Raw genomic sequence first — 18,589 nt, 5'->3', positions numbered from 1 at the left:
TCACTCAATATATAAACTTTCTAAACATTAAAATAATTTTCCTGGCACACACAGTATCACCATGAATTAGTTGAAACCTGGCATACTGTTCTGAAAAGTTTGTCTATCGCTAAAATGTAATCTGGCACAATACCACAGGGGAGAGGCTAAACATTCAAGGAATTCAAGTCTCCTCATAGTGGCCTTTAATTTTTTTATGACTGTGACTCACATTTAACACTATAACCCAGCAGTCACACATATGCAAGTACACACAACATACACCCTGACACTACTGTTTCATTAAGTAATAAGGACCCATACTATGTGCTCTAGTTTTTCTTTATTATCTGAATTTAGATTCTACTAAAAAACAAAACAAAAAACGGAGGTCACAGCCCACTAAATTGAATCCTACAATTTGAAAAACACTGCTATAAAAAATATAGTAAAATTTAAAATTTGGGCATCATTTTTTTTCTGGTATTAAAGTCTAAAATTGTTAAAATAAAAAATAAATTTAAGAACCCCTCCAGTTCACCTTATTACTAGGGAAATAAGATTACAGAAGCAAGTTACCATGTCTCACATACCTATATATTTCCTTGATTTCCCTCCCCTTTTCTTACTGTCACACAATTCTTTACATGTAGCATGTTTTCAATAAATACATACTGAATTAAAATTTTATGGGAAGGTATAGGCTAGAAATGACTTCATACAGTAGGCAGATATTTTAGCTAGGCCTTCAAAGCAGCATCAGATTTCAGTTGGTGAAGTAGGAAAAAGAATATGTGCAAAGAGATGTGGATTAAAAATTAACACCAGGTTTCATGCTTACAAAATTATTTAATCTATTTATTAGTGAAGATTCAAAGACCAAAAACAGATGGACAAAAAAAATCACCAAAGTCCATATCACAGAAAAATAAAAGGTGATACATGGTAAAAAAAAAAAAAAAAAAAAAGGTGATACATGGTAAAAAAAACCTATGAGCATACTTATGTAAACTCACTGAACGCCAAGAATGAAGTCTACCCCTCTCTCCTTAGAACATTATAAATTAAGAAAAGTAAAAGTTATACCTCAAAATTCTGTTCCATTATGTTTCCACCTTTACTCAAACTCTCCATAATGGCCTTATTTCGAAGAATATCTTCTTCACTGAGATGTTCTCTTCTTTTTCTTGATTCTAAAACAAGTCCATTTACCAGATAAAAGTCGGCCAAAAAGTTTCCTACTCTTTCCTAAAACAAAATAAAATATTTCAAAATAATAAAGTTTATCTAAGATTTTTTTTTTTAAGTTTCGAAGTAATACAGTTTCTCCATAAACAGGTAACATTTAGATGAAAATAAATATTCCTTTGGTACCTGAAATTATCAAATTATCTTATACATTCTATTAAGCTAAAAAATATATAAAATTACACATTTCAAATTTGTACAGGAAAATTTAAAACACACAAGATGTATGGCAGTTAATCTGCAAATGAATTAAGTCTAAGTAAAAACAGCACATGGTATTCCTTTAGAATCTACTCCCAAGTAGCATAAAGCTATCTGAAAATGTAATTTAGCTAATAGTCAAATATCATGAGTTACAAGGAGGGGTCAGGGATAATTAATGTTCCCATTTTATAGATAGAAAAAAATGGAATAAAAAGAAAGTCTAAGTCATACAAAAATTTCTAGTACAATTAAAATTAATTATCTGTTCCAATATTCTCCAAAAGGTCCAAACTTCAAGTTACAATTGCTTGCTTCTTTCAACAAAGAACAAGCAAGTAGTCTTGCTCATCAATACAATTTTGTGTTTATATTATGGGGATAGGGAAACTCAAATGGATTAAAAGGACGTCAAGAAAAGAGTCCTCCTTCAACATTAACCTTCACCTTTTTTCACACCCACAGGTGGTCAGAGTTTGAAATACCTTACACCTCAAAAGACATGATCAGTAACTTAATGGAAACAAGCTTCCCATTTCTACCTGCATGCAAATCACTTGCTCTCCTCTTACCGCTGTTTTCTAGCATTCCAAAATTAAGTGTTCAGAGTCACTTCCATTTCCACCCTGCTTTTGGTGGCTTCCTTACCAGTCATTGGAAAGCAAGGCATTCTGCACCTGTTTCTACCTACAAAATGGGAACCATAAGCATTACTGACTCCCTCCTTACCTGTCAAAGTTTTAAGAAGATCACCTAGACACTCTTCAAGAGCTTTGAGCTGCTTAGCAGTAGCACTAGATGAACAGCAGCTTCAATTTTTATCTTCTCTTGAAGTGATCCTTCTAATGCTGTCCAGAAGAACAGAGTACAAACAAATAAGACTTCAGGCCAACAAATGGATTGCAGTGTAGGATCTCATAACTGGGAATCGTATAATACTACTTATTGCCAAATAGACTTAGTGAGGAAAACTGATGAACCTAGATCTCACGGTGAGAATTTTTCTGTGGTTGGGAAACACTCAGGTGATAATGATCAATTTTTGAAATTTTATAATGAAAAAGCACTTAGTAAAAATAAATCATATCAATAAAAAATTTAAATGTATATTCCCCATAATCCAGCCATTCCATTTCTTGCTGTGTATAAAAGACAATGCAAAGGCATGTAAAAGGATGGTAAACATAACATCATTTATAGTGGGAGAAAACTGGACACAAATGTGTGTCTATCTAAATGTCCAAAAATAAGAGACTAGATAAATAAATTACAATATATCCATAATAGGGAATAACTATGCAGTTGCTAAAAAGAAGGAAGTAATACTACGGAAAAGAAAACACTTCTAAGGCATACTAAAAATTGAGGGGAAAAAAGTTGCAAAACAATAGATACAATGACACTTTATGAAAAATAAACATATCAACAACTAAAGCTAAACATTACTATAGATATATATTTATGTACATAAAGCATAAAAAAAAGCCTGGAGGATATACAACTGGATAACCGTCTTCAAAGGACTCTGGATTGTGAGTAGTGGTCAAGGGGGATTTTTCAGCTTTAATGTGCAAGATTGCATGGTGGTTAACTTTATGTCAATTTTGCAAGACTATGATGCCCAACTGTTCAGTCAAACACCAGTCTAGATGTTGCTATAGAGCCTTTTTCTTTTTTTTGACTGCACCATGCAGCTTGCAAGATCTTAGTTCCCCAACGAGGAACTGAACCCTGGCCACGGCGGTGAAAGCACCAAGTCCTAACCACTGGACCACCAGGGAATTCCACAAAGGTGTTTTTTAGATTAAAATTTAAATCAGCAGACTTGGAATAAAATAGATTACCCTCTATAAGGTGGGAAGGCCGTTAGCAATCAAACATAGGCCTTAAGAACAAAGACTAAGGTTTCCCAAAAGAAAAGCAATTCTGCCTCAAGACTGCATCACAGAAACCCTGCCTGAGATTCTAGCCTACAGATTTCAAACATAAGACAATATCAAGTATTCCCTGAATTTCCAGCCTGCTAGACTGCTCTACAAATTTCAGACTTACCAGCTCCTACATTCACACAAGCCAATTCCTTAAAATAAATCAACCTCTCCCTCATCCTTCTCTCCTTCTGTCTATATGTATATACACATCTATATGCAGATATATACATATACACAGATAGAGAGATATAGACCTCCTATTGATTTTGTTTCTCAAAGAACCCTGACTAATACAGGCTACTTCTGTCTTTCTAATGAGGATATATTCATTTCTACCATGTGTAATAAAAGATAAATGTAATTCTTAAAATTATGGCTCTTATCTAATGTGTTACTTATTCTTGACTTTAAAATTTTATAAGATGCTTCTTCATACATCCAATTAAAAAATGTTTGAATATATCTTAATATATTATATTTGACTATATTATATATTATATAACCTCTTGCCGGCAGATGAAATGGGAATTACAGAAAAAATTTACAATTCACTAAATGGGGAAACCTCCACCGAGATTTAATTTAATAACAATGTTGTAGAAATGTAAGCTTATTTAATTTTAGTCAAATATATGGAATACTGAGGGACAGACACTGGGTAAGTGAGTAGTTTAAAAGTCTAAAAGTAGAAAGAAAAAAGGTCCAAGGAAATGAATTTAAAAGTGTATCTTTCTTTGTGGTCTTCTTAAGAAATAAAGCATTAGAAATATAATGGAACCATGTGAAGACATTGTTCCCTGTATAATAACAAGGCAACTGACAACGAGAATATTTTTGAACATAAAATTCAAATAAACTAAACTTTCTCTCCTGGCTTCTGTAAGAATAGCTTCCAGCTCTGTACCCAACCATTATAATTCCCTATTTGGATTCAAAAAGAGAATAAACTACTTGAAGACAATTAAGTAAGCTACTTCTTTCTATCTGCATTTCCATCACATTATTCTAGCAACATTAAGTACTAAACAATTTTTAAAGTATAAAAATCTCGATTTGCACATACTGTTTTATCTTCCCGAAAAAGCCATCCTGTTTGGGCACGTGTGAAAGAAATTGATTTGGTTGATAAAGTTGCAGAGTAAATATCACTACTCATTAAAATGTCAACCTCTTCTTCTGTTTCCATCTCTGATTCCTGGGGCGGGGGCAAAAGGTAAATATAAGAATCTAGGTTTTCAAAGGTTATTAGCACCACATATGAAAATATCAACAATTAAAATGTTACAAATTTCAAAAAACAAAAAGGACCAATTATAAAAAAAGTGAAGTGCTTCTTATTCTCAAAACAACTGCAGAAGTTTAAACTTCATATATCTAAAGTTAGAATTATAACTAATTATGAATCTAAAAATACAGGACACGTGAAAAGTATACTTACACTCTTTCAGATGTGTAATGGAAACAATACTAGATTACCCACTACATTAGTACAGAGTATGTAGAGTAATTGTAAAAGGTCACTTTAAGAAGTAAGTAGACAGGTCTGAGATAAAATGCCTATAAAAAGGTTTTGTTTTCTTTAAGTATAGATGAATCTTACTTTAGTTCTTTTTCATCTAAAGACCCACCACTATCATTTGAGCCTTTCTTTCCCAATAGTTTTAAGTGGAAAGAAGGAAGGGAATAAGGGGAGGAGAGAGGGGAAAAGGAAGGAAAGGAATCCACGTGGGATCTTCTCCATACTCCTTACAGAAAGAAAAGGAATCCATAAATATCAACCCATAATTTCCAAACTCAATTAGCAACCTTGTATCAACATATTCCCCAGTGCTGGCATATAATAATTGATCAATAATTATTTTTTTAATTTTTAAAATTAATTTATTTATTTGGGTGCTTTGGGTCTTCGTTGATGCACGTGAGCTTTCTCTAGTTTCGGCGAGCAGGGGCTACTCTTTATTATGGTGCCCAGGCTTCTCATTATGGTGGCTTCTCTTGTTGCGGGGCACAGGCTTCAGTAGTTGCAGTGCGTGGGCTCAGTAGTTGTGGCTTGAAGGCTCTAGAGCACAATCTCAGTAGCTGTGGCGCACAGGCTTAGTTGCTCCGAGGCATGTGGGATCTTCTGGGACCAGGGATCAAACCCATGTCTCCTGCATGAGCAGGCAGATTCTTAACCAATGCGCCACCAGGAAAATCCCAATAATTATTTTTAAAAAAAGAAAGCTTTGTTCTTGTTTCAGGGACAGAAAACTAAGTGGCCAGGTACAGAAGAGTAAATGAGTAGGTATTAGATGAGATTCTATTCTAAATATAATAGGCCAAGAGAGAGTCTCTGATACTTAGGACCACAGAATCCAAAGAAAAGAGGGAGAAAAAAGGCAGAACCTAAAGAGCTGACTGGAGAATGAGAACCATCCATAGGGTTTACAATAACTAGAGGCTCTATTTTCCATACCTCCTGATTTTTAGTTTCCCAAGAGGCCCATTTTCTACTCTTTACCACCAAACTTTCACCCAGATATAGCCCATTTCCTTCACCCTTACAAGTGAGGGATAGAAAATCTTGACATTAATGCTAAGGCTATAACAGGTGAAAATGTATTCCTGGTAACCTAAACTAATTCTGAACACAATTTCCTGAAGAAAAATTTTGGCTGGCAGAGATTTTACAGAACTGTTAACCATCATGATGTAAATACATTACAAATCAATTAGAAGTTTATGTATTAGCTTGGGAACAACACATATACAACACTATTTATGAAGAAATTTGCCTTAAATTTCAAACATCCCATTTTCAAATAAACTTTTGAAACAGAGCTCTTCTATAAATCACAGACTATCTCCTAACCACATCACTGAAAAAGACCTGTCATTAATTACATTCATTCAACAAACATTTAATGAACAGTTATATTTATGTATGCATATTAGGATAAGAAACAAGTATTCCCTGCCTTGAGGATTACTGCTCAAAATCTAGCATTTCTGTATTCTGTTAGACATAAAATACACACACATATACCCTAAATACCAGACCACTGGTGATCTCATTGATACTATAAGATCAGCTAATACTTACACTAACTAGTCTTAATCTCTGGCTTCTCTTTTAGTGCCACCTTTCCAACTCATCTATTGTCTACTTAGCTATCCTGTTATTTAAAACACAAGAATTCGAATTATTTAGTACATATCTGAGAGTCTAGAATAAGGGTCAGCAGACCATGGCCAGCAGTCAAATCCAGTCCACCACCTCTTTTTATTAGTAAAATTTTATTAGAATACAGCCATACTCATTCATTTATACACTGTCTATGGTGGCTTTTATGTTAGTAACAGCAGAGGTGAGTAGTTGTGACAGAGACCATATGACCTGCAAATATATTTAAATATCTAAAATATTGACTCTCTCTCTTTACAAAAGAAGTCTGCCAAACTCTAACTAGAATGTACTAATGCTGTATTAGGTACCAGAGAATACAACTAAAAGAACCCCATACTTTTAAGGAGCTTAGCCCCAGAAAAGAAGAAAGCCATATAGACAAAAATAGTATTAGAAGCTCTATAGTACCAGATTTAGTGGGAACATCAAGAAAACAATGGTCACTTGGCAGAGGAGGAAGTAACACTAAGTAGGTGCCCCACAGGGGTGAGGGTGCAAGAAGGGTATTCCTGGAATTGGAAACAACATGAACAAAGGAATGAAACACTAAGTATCCTGGGAAAAAAAACTGCAAAGAGTTCAGCATGAGGGTATCTAGGACAACAAGGTAAGAAAAAGGCTGGAAAAGTGAGCAAAAGCCAGGTCACAGAAGGAACCATGCCATGCTAAGGAATTTGGATTTCATTTTTCAGACTACAGGGAACTTTTAAAGTGTCTTTAAGGAAGACAAGTTTCATGAATTTGTTTTCGATGTTCAACCTATCTCCAAAATTTGAGATAATTCCAAAGCAGATAAGAAGGGGGCCAGGAAGATCATTTATGAGACTTTTGTGACAGTCCAGTTGACATAATGAATATCTAAATTATGGCAATAACAGTATGAATAAAAAAGGTATAATTACAAGACATTAGGGAGACAAGAATAACCACACATGCTCTCTAATTAGGAAACAGGAGAGTACAAGAAAAGATGTCAAAAAAAGTCCTATTTTTCTCACTGAACACAGAATGATGTCAATCACCAAAAGAAAGAAAATGGAAGAATGGGCACCTTAGAGGGAAAATAAGAGTTAAGTCTTAATTAAACTGAATTTTGAGGTACCTAGGAGACACACATGATATCCATTAGGCATTTAAATAGATAGGTCCCTTTTCAGAAGATCTGAGTTACAAATATATATTTGTGAATTATCAACTGATAAGAGGTAGTGTGGGAATAGAAGAGATCACTCTGGCAATCTGTAAAAATGAGAACAACATCAAGCGCATGTCAGTATTCAAGTGAGCAGAGAAAAAGAAACAGGCAAAAGAGAGTAAAAAGGACATATGAGAAAAGAGCATCTATTAATCAAGGTCAAATCACAAAGAAATGCAAATTTTAAGAAGTGAGTTACCAATAATAGCAAATACTTCAGAGAAGTTTATATAAAGAGGGGGCTGAAACAAATACACTGATTTTAGTAATGGATTCAATATGAACGTCATCTAAAACCCCAACCTGTTTCCTTTTCCAAATGCCCCAATTCTATCAGTGGCACCACCATCATTTAGTCTATACTGTAGTCCGCTCAGTGTGCAATAGCATCATGCTTAAAAAAACAAGGTACATACCTTAATTTAAAAATACTTTATTGCTAAAAAATGCTAACCATCATCTGAACCTTCAGCAAGTCATAATCTGTTTGCTGGTGGAGGATTCAAATATTTCAAGAATTACCCAAATGTGACAGAGAGACATGAAGTAAGCAAATGCTATTGGAAAAATGGCACCAATAGACTTGCTCGGCACAAGGTTGCCACAAAACTTCAATTTGTAAAAAACACAATATCTGTGAAGTACAATAAAGCAAAGTATGCCTATAACCATAAAAACACATATTTCCCCCTTCCATTCTTTCCCTTTTCCAATCCATCTTGCATACTAGCTGTGTGATCTTAGAGATATCATTTAACATTTATAAGCCTCAATATTTTTATTATAAAATAGAGATGATACTATTTAGACAGGTTATTTTAAGGATTTAGTGAGAAGAACTTTAAAGTAGATTACAGTCCCAATATGCTGGCATTTAACGCTTAATATATGATAGTAATTGAGTAGCTGGCCCTCCATATTTGCAGGTTCCCCGCCTGCAGATTCAACCAACCAAGAATCAAAAATATTTGGGGAAAAAAAAAATTGAAAGCTCCAAAAAGCAAAACTTAGATTTGCCATTTAGCCAACTATTTACAAGGCATTTACATGTACTTACAACTATTTACTTAGGATTTACATTGTATTAGGTAGTATAAGTAATCTAGAGATGAATTAAAGTATATGGGAGGATGCACATAGATTATATGCAAATATCAATACTACACCATCTTATATGACAGATTTGAGCATCTGTGGATTTTAGTATCCTTGGGGGTTCCTAGAATCAATCCCCCACAGATACCAAGGGACAAACTGTATACTATTAGTACAATGCCACTATCCATAGCACCTAGCAGTGACTAGCATTTATTAGGTCCTTGATAAATGTTTGAGGAAGAGAGGGAAGGAGGAAAAATCAAAAAACTATTGATACATAAGATTAATTCATTTAAATTACTTTTTGATCATATCAATACATTGTTTAAGAATCTATGACTCTCTGTTACCAACTATCGTAGACCCTAAATTATTTTATCTGGCTGTTAAGGCCTTCCATAAGCCATGTTCCTATGCTCAATAAGAGAAACCTTCACTGCAGTCAGACTGATTGCTTTTCTGTTTCCCAAATAAACCATTCTTATCCCTACTTCCCTGACTTTACTCATCCTGTTTTCCCCACAAGGAATGTATTTTTTTCTTCTTTTCAAATCTAAATCTTCCTTGCTCAGTACCAATTAGGAAACTATTTATTTCAATAGTACACATACAAGGTAACTAAGGTCTTGTCAACAGATATGGCAGTAGGAAGGTCTAATCTAAGAGATGTTGAGGAAGGAGCTACCTGATGTGGTAAATGACAATGTAAGGAAAGGAAATGGTGAAAAATAAAAACAAAATAAAAGCAATAGTGACAAAACAAAACTCTGACCTAAAAACATTTGTAGGGCTATCAATGATATATATAGATGCTAGAAAAGCTTTTTCTTTGATTTATAGGTATTCAGGGAACAAAGGATAAAAGATAGTGGTGCATATGGTTTTTCAAAGGTGGTTGTGGAAGCAATACCAACATGAAGATATGGTATTTAGACGAAATATAATTTTGCACTTTAAGAGTGAAAAGATAAGTAGCCAAAGAGTTGGGAAAAGTAAAAGGGTACAGACAGAGAGCCAAAAGAGGTGCTCATATTAAAGAGATAGAGACAGTTCACAACACTAAAAGAAACTAAGATAGGGGAAAGGGCCAGCACAGGTTCAACAAAAGAGAACTGCAAGAAGTTAGAGTTTATTTAACTAGGAGATCATCACTGAATTAACAGCAAACAGACTCAATGGATTAGTCAAGATAAAGAATAGATGATAAAATTTTTTTTAAAAAAACCATAGGTAAGAAAATGAAAGCTTTAGGAATGAACCATCTCAATTATGCCTTATGCCTTTTAAAACAATTACACTGAGGCTTGATTGTGCACACAAACTTTTTCTTTTTTTTTTTTAATTTTTGACCACACCCTGCGGCATGTGGGAACTTAGTTCCCCAACCAGGTATCAAACCTGCACCCCCTGCATTGGAAGGCGGTGTCTTAGCCACTGAACTGCTGGGGAAGTCTCTACACAGACTTTTTTAAACCATTTACAGGAATACTGATAAGACAACATGCTCACCTCATGGTGTATTCGCTGATAAACTTTTTGCTCATTGTCTAATACTACAAAAGATTCAGAGGGTGCCGCATCCCCATTGAAAATGAAGCTTAAATCCCCTCGTTGGCACTTCATGTCAGTAAAGTCTATGAGAGTAGTGTCAAGCCTGTGAAAGATGGATAGATGAGAAATTCTGACAAATAAAATTTCAATGAAACTCCATATTAAACAAGTTTTGTTCCTTCTAAACTCAAACCAAGATGCTAATACCATATTTCAAAGTCAAATTTATTGATAAAAGCTAAATTTAAAATATCGCATTAAAAAACACCAAAAGAATTATGTACTCAATTTTACCTATATTTCATTTTTCTGAATATATACTTCATTAATCCAGCAAGAAAGGCTGTTCCCCCACTGTTGTTTCCCCATTGTTGACGCACTTCTCTCACTGTACCCTTATCCTTTACCATTTCCCTTACTGTAGCTATTCCATAAAAGTTACTTCAAGGTAGAAGGGCAAAACCAGAAAGCAGACCTGTCTAACATTCTTTGATCCCTTTAAGACCAAGTTGCTAGCTCAGCAGAGGACAGCTGACCCTCGAACACAGGGGTTTGGGGCACTGACCCCCATCCCCTCCACATTTAACTTTACAGTCAGCCCTCCATATGCACAGTTCCACATCCTCAGATTCAACCAGCCTTGGATCCTGTAGTACTGTAGTATGTACTTATCGAAAAAGATCTCTGTATAAGTGGGCCCAAGTAGTTCAAACCAGTATTGTTTAAAGGTCAACTGTATATAAGAGAGGTATAGCAATGGATGGACCACATTCTTAGATTAAGGATGGTGTGTCCACAGTCTTGTCCTTATGATCTGCGTCTATGCTTATGCCTAATCATATGGTACCAAACTATGTTTCATCCTTCAACTTGATAAACTCCTAATTTGTTGGCCTTTCTGTTTGACTTCCCAGATTCAGATTAGCATTCTCCTTCCCAGAATTTTCTTTTCCAACATCTCCACAGCCTAAAAACGTAATGGATCATTCCTATGGCAAATATTCATGGACTCACACATTTGTGTTTGTTGTGCTCACTGTAACCAAGACCTGGCCTGTTCAACCCAATGGGTTGGTCTCAAATAAATTGTACAAATCACTACTTGCTGAAATTAGGGAGAATAAGGGAATGGAAAAGTACACAAGTACCCTGAAGTGCTTCAATCTTGCACAAGGCTTTGTAGAGCACATCAGGATCTCTCTGATTGGCTGCTCAAAACACAGTCCTTAATCTAAGAAATAGGTTCACACAGCTGTTAAGAGATACTGATCACACCCAAGGAAACTCCTTCAAGTCTTCGTGAGAGATCCACCCTTGCTACTGATTTTCTAATGCAATATAAGAATTCATTACTTTCTAGGTTTTTCAGTTCTCACCACAGATAAGGCAAAGAGAGTGGGCATTATTGGTTTCCCTTTATAGGAAAAGCTGAAAAATGGAACATACTTCACATGCTTCATCAAAAGAATAACTAGGGTTACATATAATTTGTCACCAAAACTAGTAACTTTTAAAAGTGAAGATGATACTATTAATAATTTTACCAGGACAACAGAGATGAACAGGGAAGTATGGTTACTCTATGTATAAGAGGCTCTTTTCTGAGCCATATAAAATATACATATCCCTCAGAATCAAATAAGAAGTCTTAAAAAAAAAAGCAAGTCACCAGGCCCTATAGAGGTGAACTCTACCTGCTGCTTTATAGTTGAATTCTAGCTCCTGGTCCACTTCCAGTGGCCTGCTGCTATACACCTGGTGCCTGTACTACTAAACATATCCTGTAATTGCTTGTACATGTGGCATAAGAGAAAATACTGCCAGTAAAAGGGGCTTATCCCCTACCTCTATAAGATGTGGGCTACTGAAGTCTCAAAAAAAGGAACAAAATAAAAAATAAAAGGAAATTAAAAAAAAGGAACAGATCATTTTTTAGGAGTGGCCTATTTGGACTCCAACCTTCAGCTACCAGGGAACTCTTATACTTCACAATAAGAGAAGAAATGGGCCAGAACAGTCTTTTGCCTCCATTCCCTTTTTGCCCATCCTGGGTGAGAGTAGTTGTAGGTTGCAAGAGGTGAGGATGAGAATAGTGAGAGAAGAGATGCACAGAGAGACAGAGATAGAGAGACAAAGACAGACTGACACTGGCTTTATTTGAGCCCTGAAATCTAGCCACACCTAAAATCATAGTCAATTTTTATTTCATATGTGTTTTCATAATTTGCAAGTGAAGAAGACTATCTAATACATCTTAGATATTAAACATATTAGATGGCCTAGTAAACTGTATCATACAAATGTGTATCATCATGTATGATATCATAATGATATTTTAATGTATTAATTAGTCCTTGGCTTTCAGCTTAAGAGCTTAAATAATTTTAATTTTGCCATGTAATTCACCACGAAGAACAAAAAATTATTTATATGAATGCAAAGATTTAAGTAGAAAATGTTCTTTTTCAGATAAAAACTTGAAAAATGCCCAAGTAACACTGAAAAGGAAATAGGGCCTATCCTCGAGATAGGCAGAGCCCAAATGAGGCAGTCTGCAATGATTATTTCAGTCAGTGGTTATATATTACCTCAAAATTATTAATAATGAAAATATCTGTTAGTATTCTCAACAATAAAGTTGCTCACACTTTCCTATTTCTACTAAAGTATTAATTTCTCCTTGACACCAAAGAAGATGCAATGCAGTGCAGGATCTTAGTTCCCAGACCAGGGATTGAACCTGTGCCCTTGGTAGTAAAAGCGCAGAGTCCTAGGCACTGGACTACCAGGGAATTCCCAAAGAAGATCCTTTAAATGATCACATAGAGCTGTCATAAGACACAAGTAAAATTCATTTGAAGTGATGTTTAAAAGAACTAATCATCTCCTGATGTTTAAATTTGAAAGTTTTTATTTAATATTATATTTTTATTTAATATTAACGAACTTTTTTCTTTAAAATAATTCTTCATCTATGCAAAAAAAAAAAAAAAAACCTTTGCCATACATCCTAAAATATAGCATCTCCATTAATCTAGTAAATTTTGTTTGATAACTAGCACTTTGAACTGAAAACGTTTCTCCTTCAACCTCGGCTGCTAGTAAGCCCCGGGTTTCAGTGTCTTACTAAATTCCAGTAGCTCCCCTTAAGCTACATTCTTTGACACAATTATTCTCTCTCAGGCTCTTATTTTCATGTCTCTATCTTAACCATTTTGTGATTTTTTATCATCTATATTTATTATGTAATATGCATCAAGTCATTTACTTTTAAAAGTCATATATAAATGTGAAACAGTTTTTTAAAAGGAACTCCTTTTCTCCTAAATTTAAGAAGCAAACAGAACTAGAACTAATCTTTATTTAAAGTAGCACATGGAAGATAATACTATTCTCCCAACTTATCTACTAACTCTGGCAAGCATCTATATGAAACATTTTTAAACTGATGAATAATCTTTTGATAACTGTAATATATTGCTAACAATAGGCTATTGAATTAAATTCATATCATTATCAAATCCTTTCCTAGTTTCTCATCTACACTCTTCTATATTTTCCAAGGTTTCTATAATGACCATAAATCTAATGTGCATGAGCACTTTTATAATCAGAAACATCTAGGAGGTTATTCTTAAAAACAAAATCACAGAAACTTCTACCTTACTCGATAGAATTTTGCTTGAGAATAATTACCCTAGAACTTACTCACAACTAAAGGTTATCTCTTCATTATAATTCAACATATTGCATAATAAATATCATAAAAAGTTGATTTTTTAAAATTTCCACCTTGTGACATAAGAATTGACAGGAAGTCAGACAGGTCCTGGCTCAGCCATTAATTTGCAATATGCTCATAAAAATCACTTCACCTGTCTGAACTTTTTAAACTATAAAATGATGAGTTTATATGACATAACCTTTTAAGACATCTCTAGTTCTAGACCCCTACATACTCAAATTAACATTCTGGATTTTTATAAAGATACAGACATATAAAATTTTATGTATATATATAAATATACTAATAGATATGAATATGTTAAAAAGTTGGTATATTCACTAGCATTATATATAGCTTAGATATATATAATTTATAAATATACCTATATTAATATAAAGCTAAAGAAATAATAAAATCCTGAAATATATAAAATAAAGATTCCCTGTGAGATCCAAACATCAATCTTAGTTTTAAAAGGAAACAGAAGAAAAATAAAATTAGCCTTAAAGTGTTCACTAGAATGGATAGATGACTGAATAGATGAATGGCTAGAAGCATGGATGGGTAGACAAGGGAGGGAAGGGTTGGAGAGGGATGGAGAAAAAAAAGGACAAGATTGGGTCCTCCTTATGTGTCCCTAATTCCCTAAAAAGCTAGAAAGAGGGAGATGACCATCTTAAATCTTCTTAGTGCTATATCATGATCTTCACTCTACCTGCCTTCTAGATAGTCTGTAGTTGAATAATAATACCTTTGTTTTAGTCAAGATTTTTTGCCGTTGGTTCCTTATCTCAAAGCAGATAAAATATTGTGAATCTATTACAACATATTTAAGTTATAAAATACTACATCCAACTATAAGTTATTACTACAGAAAGAAAAGCTCCCTCTAAATCTCAATTATCTGTTACACAGAAAAAAGTCAAATCACCTTACCTGATATTGATACCTTGTTTGTATATTTTACATGCATCAGAAGGCAGAATTCGGGAAAGTAAAGGCACTGTATTTGTAAAAAGAAAAGGCAAAAAATAACCACCTAAAGTTCTGAGACATTACAAATTTTTTAATTAAAAGAAGAGTAATGTAAATATCTAACTATTTCACCAAAATTGTAATAATTTCCTTTAAAATAGTATTTTTCCACTTAAAAATAATATACAAAGCAATTTTGAGCAACTTCAAATATCTACTATTTAATTGTAATTGCTGTATAGTTCACCACCACCACCTACCAAACACAATGCCACTCTTGGGTACATACAACAGGATATTATTGTAAGTTAGAAAATGACACCCTATGGTAACTAAACCCTCCTGAATGGGTAACCAGATAAACCTAGGTCCCATCTGATCCTCTAAATATAATCGGATTAAATACCAGAAAAGTAACATGTGTAATAGCAAAAGACACTTTTAGAACTAGATAGTCAAATTTGAGTTTGAATCCCAAATATGTTGGTTACTTAAGCTCACTGTACCTCAGTTTCAAAATCCATAAATGCAATCATACTACTGACTTACAGATTTCTATATTCCAGTGTTGCTCTTATTGATATCACAAGCTATATTCTAACAGTTTTTTTATTATTATCTGCTATATTTTGAGGAAATATAAGTTATTCTATGGATAAATAAATCTACATAGTAGGCTATATAATTAAACTACCACATACCAAAAAGAGAAAAAATGTGAAACTCAAAATTTTTGAAATTAAAGATCATATCACATGTACATGTGTATATAAGTGGGTGTATCTATGTAAGATATATTACATGTATATTTACAAAACTCAGTGTTTTAAAAATGAGTGAGAAATCAACCTGAGTTAGAAAGAAACAAAGACTTTGGAGGAAATTAAAGGCTAGTTTTTTAGTTAACTGTTTCAAAAGCATCAATATTTTCTAATTAATATTAAAGGTATACCAAATATAACAATGTCTTTTTTAAATACTTAGAGGTCATTTACTCCAAAATGATTTCCAGCATTGAAGACAGTTTTCTCGATGTTTTATTTTATAAAAATAAGAAAAGTTTACTACCCAAAGGGAATATCAACTAAGAGTTACCCTAGTCAAACATAAGAAATCATTTCCTGATAAAATTTTTCCTTATATGAAACAACAGAAGTTAAAAAGAGTAATAATGGCATAAATCTACATAAATGATCAAAGCTCCTCTTTCAGGCTTATTAACTGAGATCCAGTTTTCCATGCTTATTAATTGAGATCCAGTCCTTAAATATTTGGTGCAGCATGAAAAAGATGATTAGAAGAAGACAGCACTCTAACTTAATTTAAATGTAACTTATTACATCTTTTGAAGTAGCATGGTAACCTACAAATACAAAATTTAGAATCACATAGCAAAAAAAAAAAAAAAGAATCACATAGCAATACCCATTTATCAAAAATCAGAAAAGGAGGAAGAGGGGAATGTAGAGAAAAAATAAGCAGCTTGGGGCTTGAAAAGCAAAAGTTAAAAAAAAAAAAAAAAGAAGAAGGTATATCATTGAGAAAAAAAGATTTTAATTCATTCCAAAAATAGAGCAATTTGCATCTTCCCAATTCTGTGTTGACTTTTTCTTCCCCCATGTAAACTGAACAATTAGGCTGTCTATACCTTAAGTTATCTCAGCATAATATGAAAGCCTAACACAGTACTCCAAAGGTAGCATAATCCTCTCAGCTGAAATACGAAAAGTCTCTAAATTTTAATTTTGGTTTTGCTGTCACTTACTCGCTGATTTTTTTTTTCTTACTCCCTGATTTTAACAAGAGTTTCTAGGCCTAATGTTTTCCATCTATAATATGCAAAAAACAGTCTCAAATACAAGATATTCTGTAGATGATGAGATAAAGAAAAAAACTATAAGTTTTTCTGTTGAAACATGCTATACACATAATGTTAAATTCACAGTGATAATAATACTATAAATTATTTAACACTTTACAGTATCTAAATGGCCTCCTTCAAAAACATGATTTCATTTCATCTACACAAAAACAAAGGTTTGAAATAGGTGGGTCAGTTATTATTAACCCCATTTTTAAAATGAAGAAACTGAAGCTCAGGAAAGATATGTGATTTGCCACGTCAAACAGTTAGGAGCCAGTACTTCTGATTCCAACTTAAAGCTTTTCTATACCTAAAAACTCATGCTGGAATAATTTAGTTGCCTTCAGACTTGCTATTAACCAAGTCTGAGGCTATTTTCAGTCAAACACTGAAAGAGAAAGAGTAGGGTTTGTGTGCTCCACTACGTCTACATTAAACTTAACCCTGGATCTCGATTATTTTTTACTTACCCTTATTTCTGGGTTACTTTTTTGTTTTTTGTTTGTTTGTTTTTTAATATCAGGGGCTTTAACAAGGGGAGGAAACATGCCTACACTCTAGAAAAAAGCTTGATAATCAAATCTAATAATAGAGATCATCCAATGTTTTTAAATCCAAAGTGTCTAAGCTAAATCTAGCCAATGAGTTTAGTTTTTAGAATTACAGATGACATCTAACCATCAGGTGCTAATAATCTGACATGAAATCAGTAAAAAGCCTGTATCAACAATGCAACAGATGTACTGACTTTTTTGCATCAAAGTCAAGTTCTCAAAGAAGCAATACTTTAAACAAGTACCTCAGTGGTTGCATAATAAACTTGATTATGCAACATTTATAATGTGTTTATAACTATAGATAATATGCACAATTTCAGGAGTAATTACATCTATTTCTATTTCTTCATGTAATTGAAATGTCACTTTTAAAATATTTTAGAACATTCTGCTCAGCAAGATAAAGTGACTATTTTAGAACTCAAACTACTAAAAATTACTAAGACAATCAATTAAAGACCCAGTATACTCAAGGGACAACCTCAGTTTATGATCACCAAGAATGATTGGGGTCTTTACAGATAGGAAAAAACAGGGTGAAAAAATAGTATTCAAGCTTTAGACCAATCTAACTTGGACCTCTTTTATTACATAATACTATTAAAAATCTTTTTTTTCCTCAGTATTCTAGGACACTGGGACTCCTGAATGATATACAGAGCATAAAGGACTATCAGAGTTAACACATGAGTGATTTTTTTTTTTTGGCCGTGCCAGGCGGCTTGCAGGATCTCAGTTCCCCAACCAGGGATTGAACCTGGGCCACGGTAGTGAAAGCCCGGAATCCTAACCACTAGCCCACTCCCTCATGTGTGATTTTGATGGAGCCAAAACTTTCGATGGAGCCTAATGAGCTAAAGTTGTAACAATGTTGGAAAAAACTGATTATATTTAGGGATTAAAATTTTACATTTAGAGGTTAAACACATTAGAAAAACCTTAACACCCATGCCATACAGTATTATGCAGCCGTTGAAAAAAAAAAAATGAAGTACTTCCTCATGAACTAAAATGTAAGATGCCTATGACATAGTTAGTAAAAGTGACAAAACGCATAATGATATAATAGTATGATCCCATTAAAAAATTGATGCTAA

The 18,589-nt window shown here is 33.6% G+C and overlaps 1 protein-coding gene across 4 annotated transcripts in view; it reads right to left on the bottom strand.

Annotated features, from left to right (window-relative positions):
• ANKRD13C (ankyrin repeat domain 13C) overlaps positions 1-18,589 on the bottom strand; it is a 73,785-nt gene that overhangs the window by 20,581 nt on the left and 34,615 nt on the right. For 3 of the 4 annotated variants that reach the window (XM_057716397.1, XM_057716423.1, XM_057716407.1), the window contains 4 exons: positions 15,033-15,099; positions 10,328-10,472; positions 4,423-4,554; positions 1,066-1,227 (listed from right to left, as the gene is read on the bottom strand). In XM_057716397.1, coding sequence (XP_057572380.1) covers positions 1,066-1,227; positions 4,423-4,554; positions 10,328-10,472; positions 15,033-15,099 — 506 coding nt within the window. The remainder of the gene's footprint in view (positions 1-1,065; positions 1,228-4,422; positions 4,555-10,327; positions 10,473-15,032; positions 15,100-18,589) is intronic. The other variant, XM_057716417.1, reaches the window with a different exon arrangement.

Source organism: Hippopotamus amphibius, chromosome 1 (assembly GCF_030028045.1).
Source record: "Hippopotamus amphibius kiboko isolate mHipAmp2 chromosome 1, mHipAmp2.hap2, whole genome shotgun sequence".
NCBI lineage: Eukaryota > Metazoa > Chordata > Mammalia > Artiodactyla > Hippopotamidae > Hippopotamus > Hippopotamus amphibius.
The sequence above is the reverse complement of the archived record's forward strand: the minus strand, read 5'-3'. Positions and strand labels throughout refer to the sequence as shown.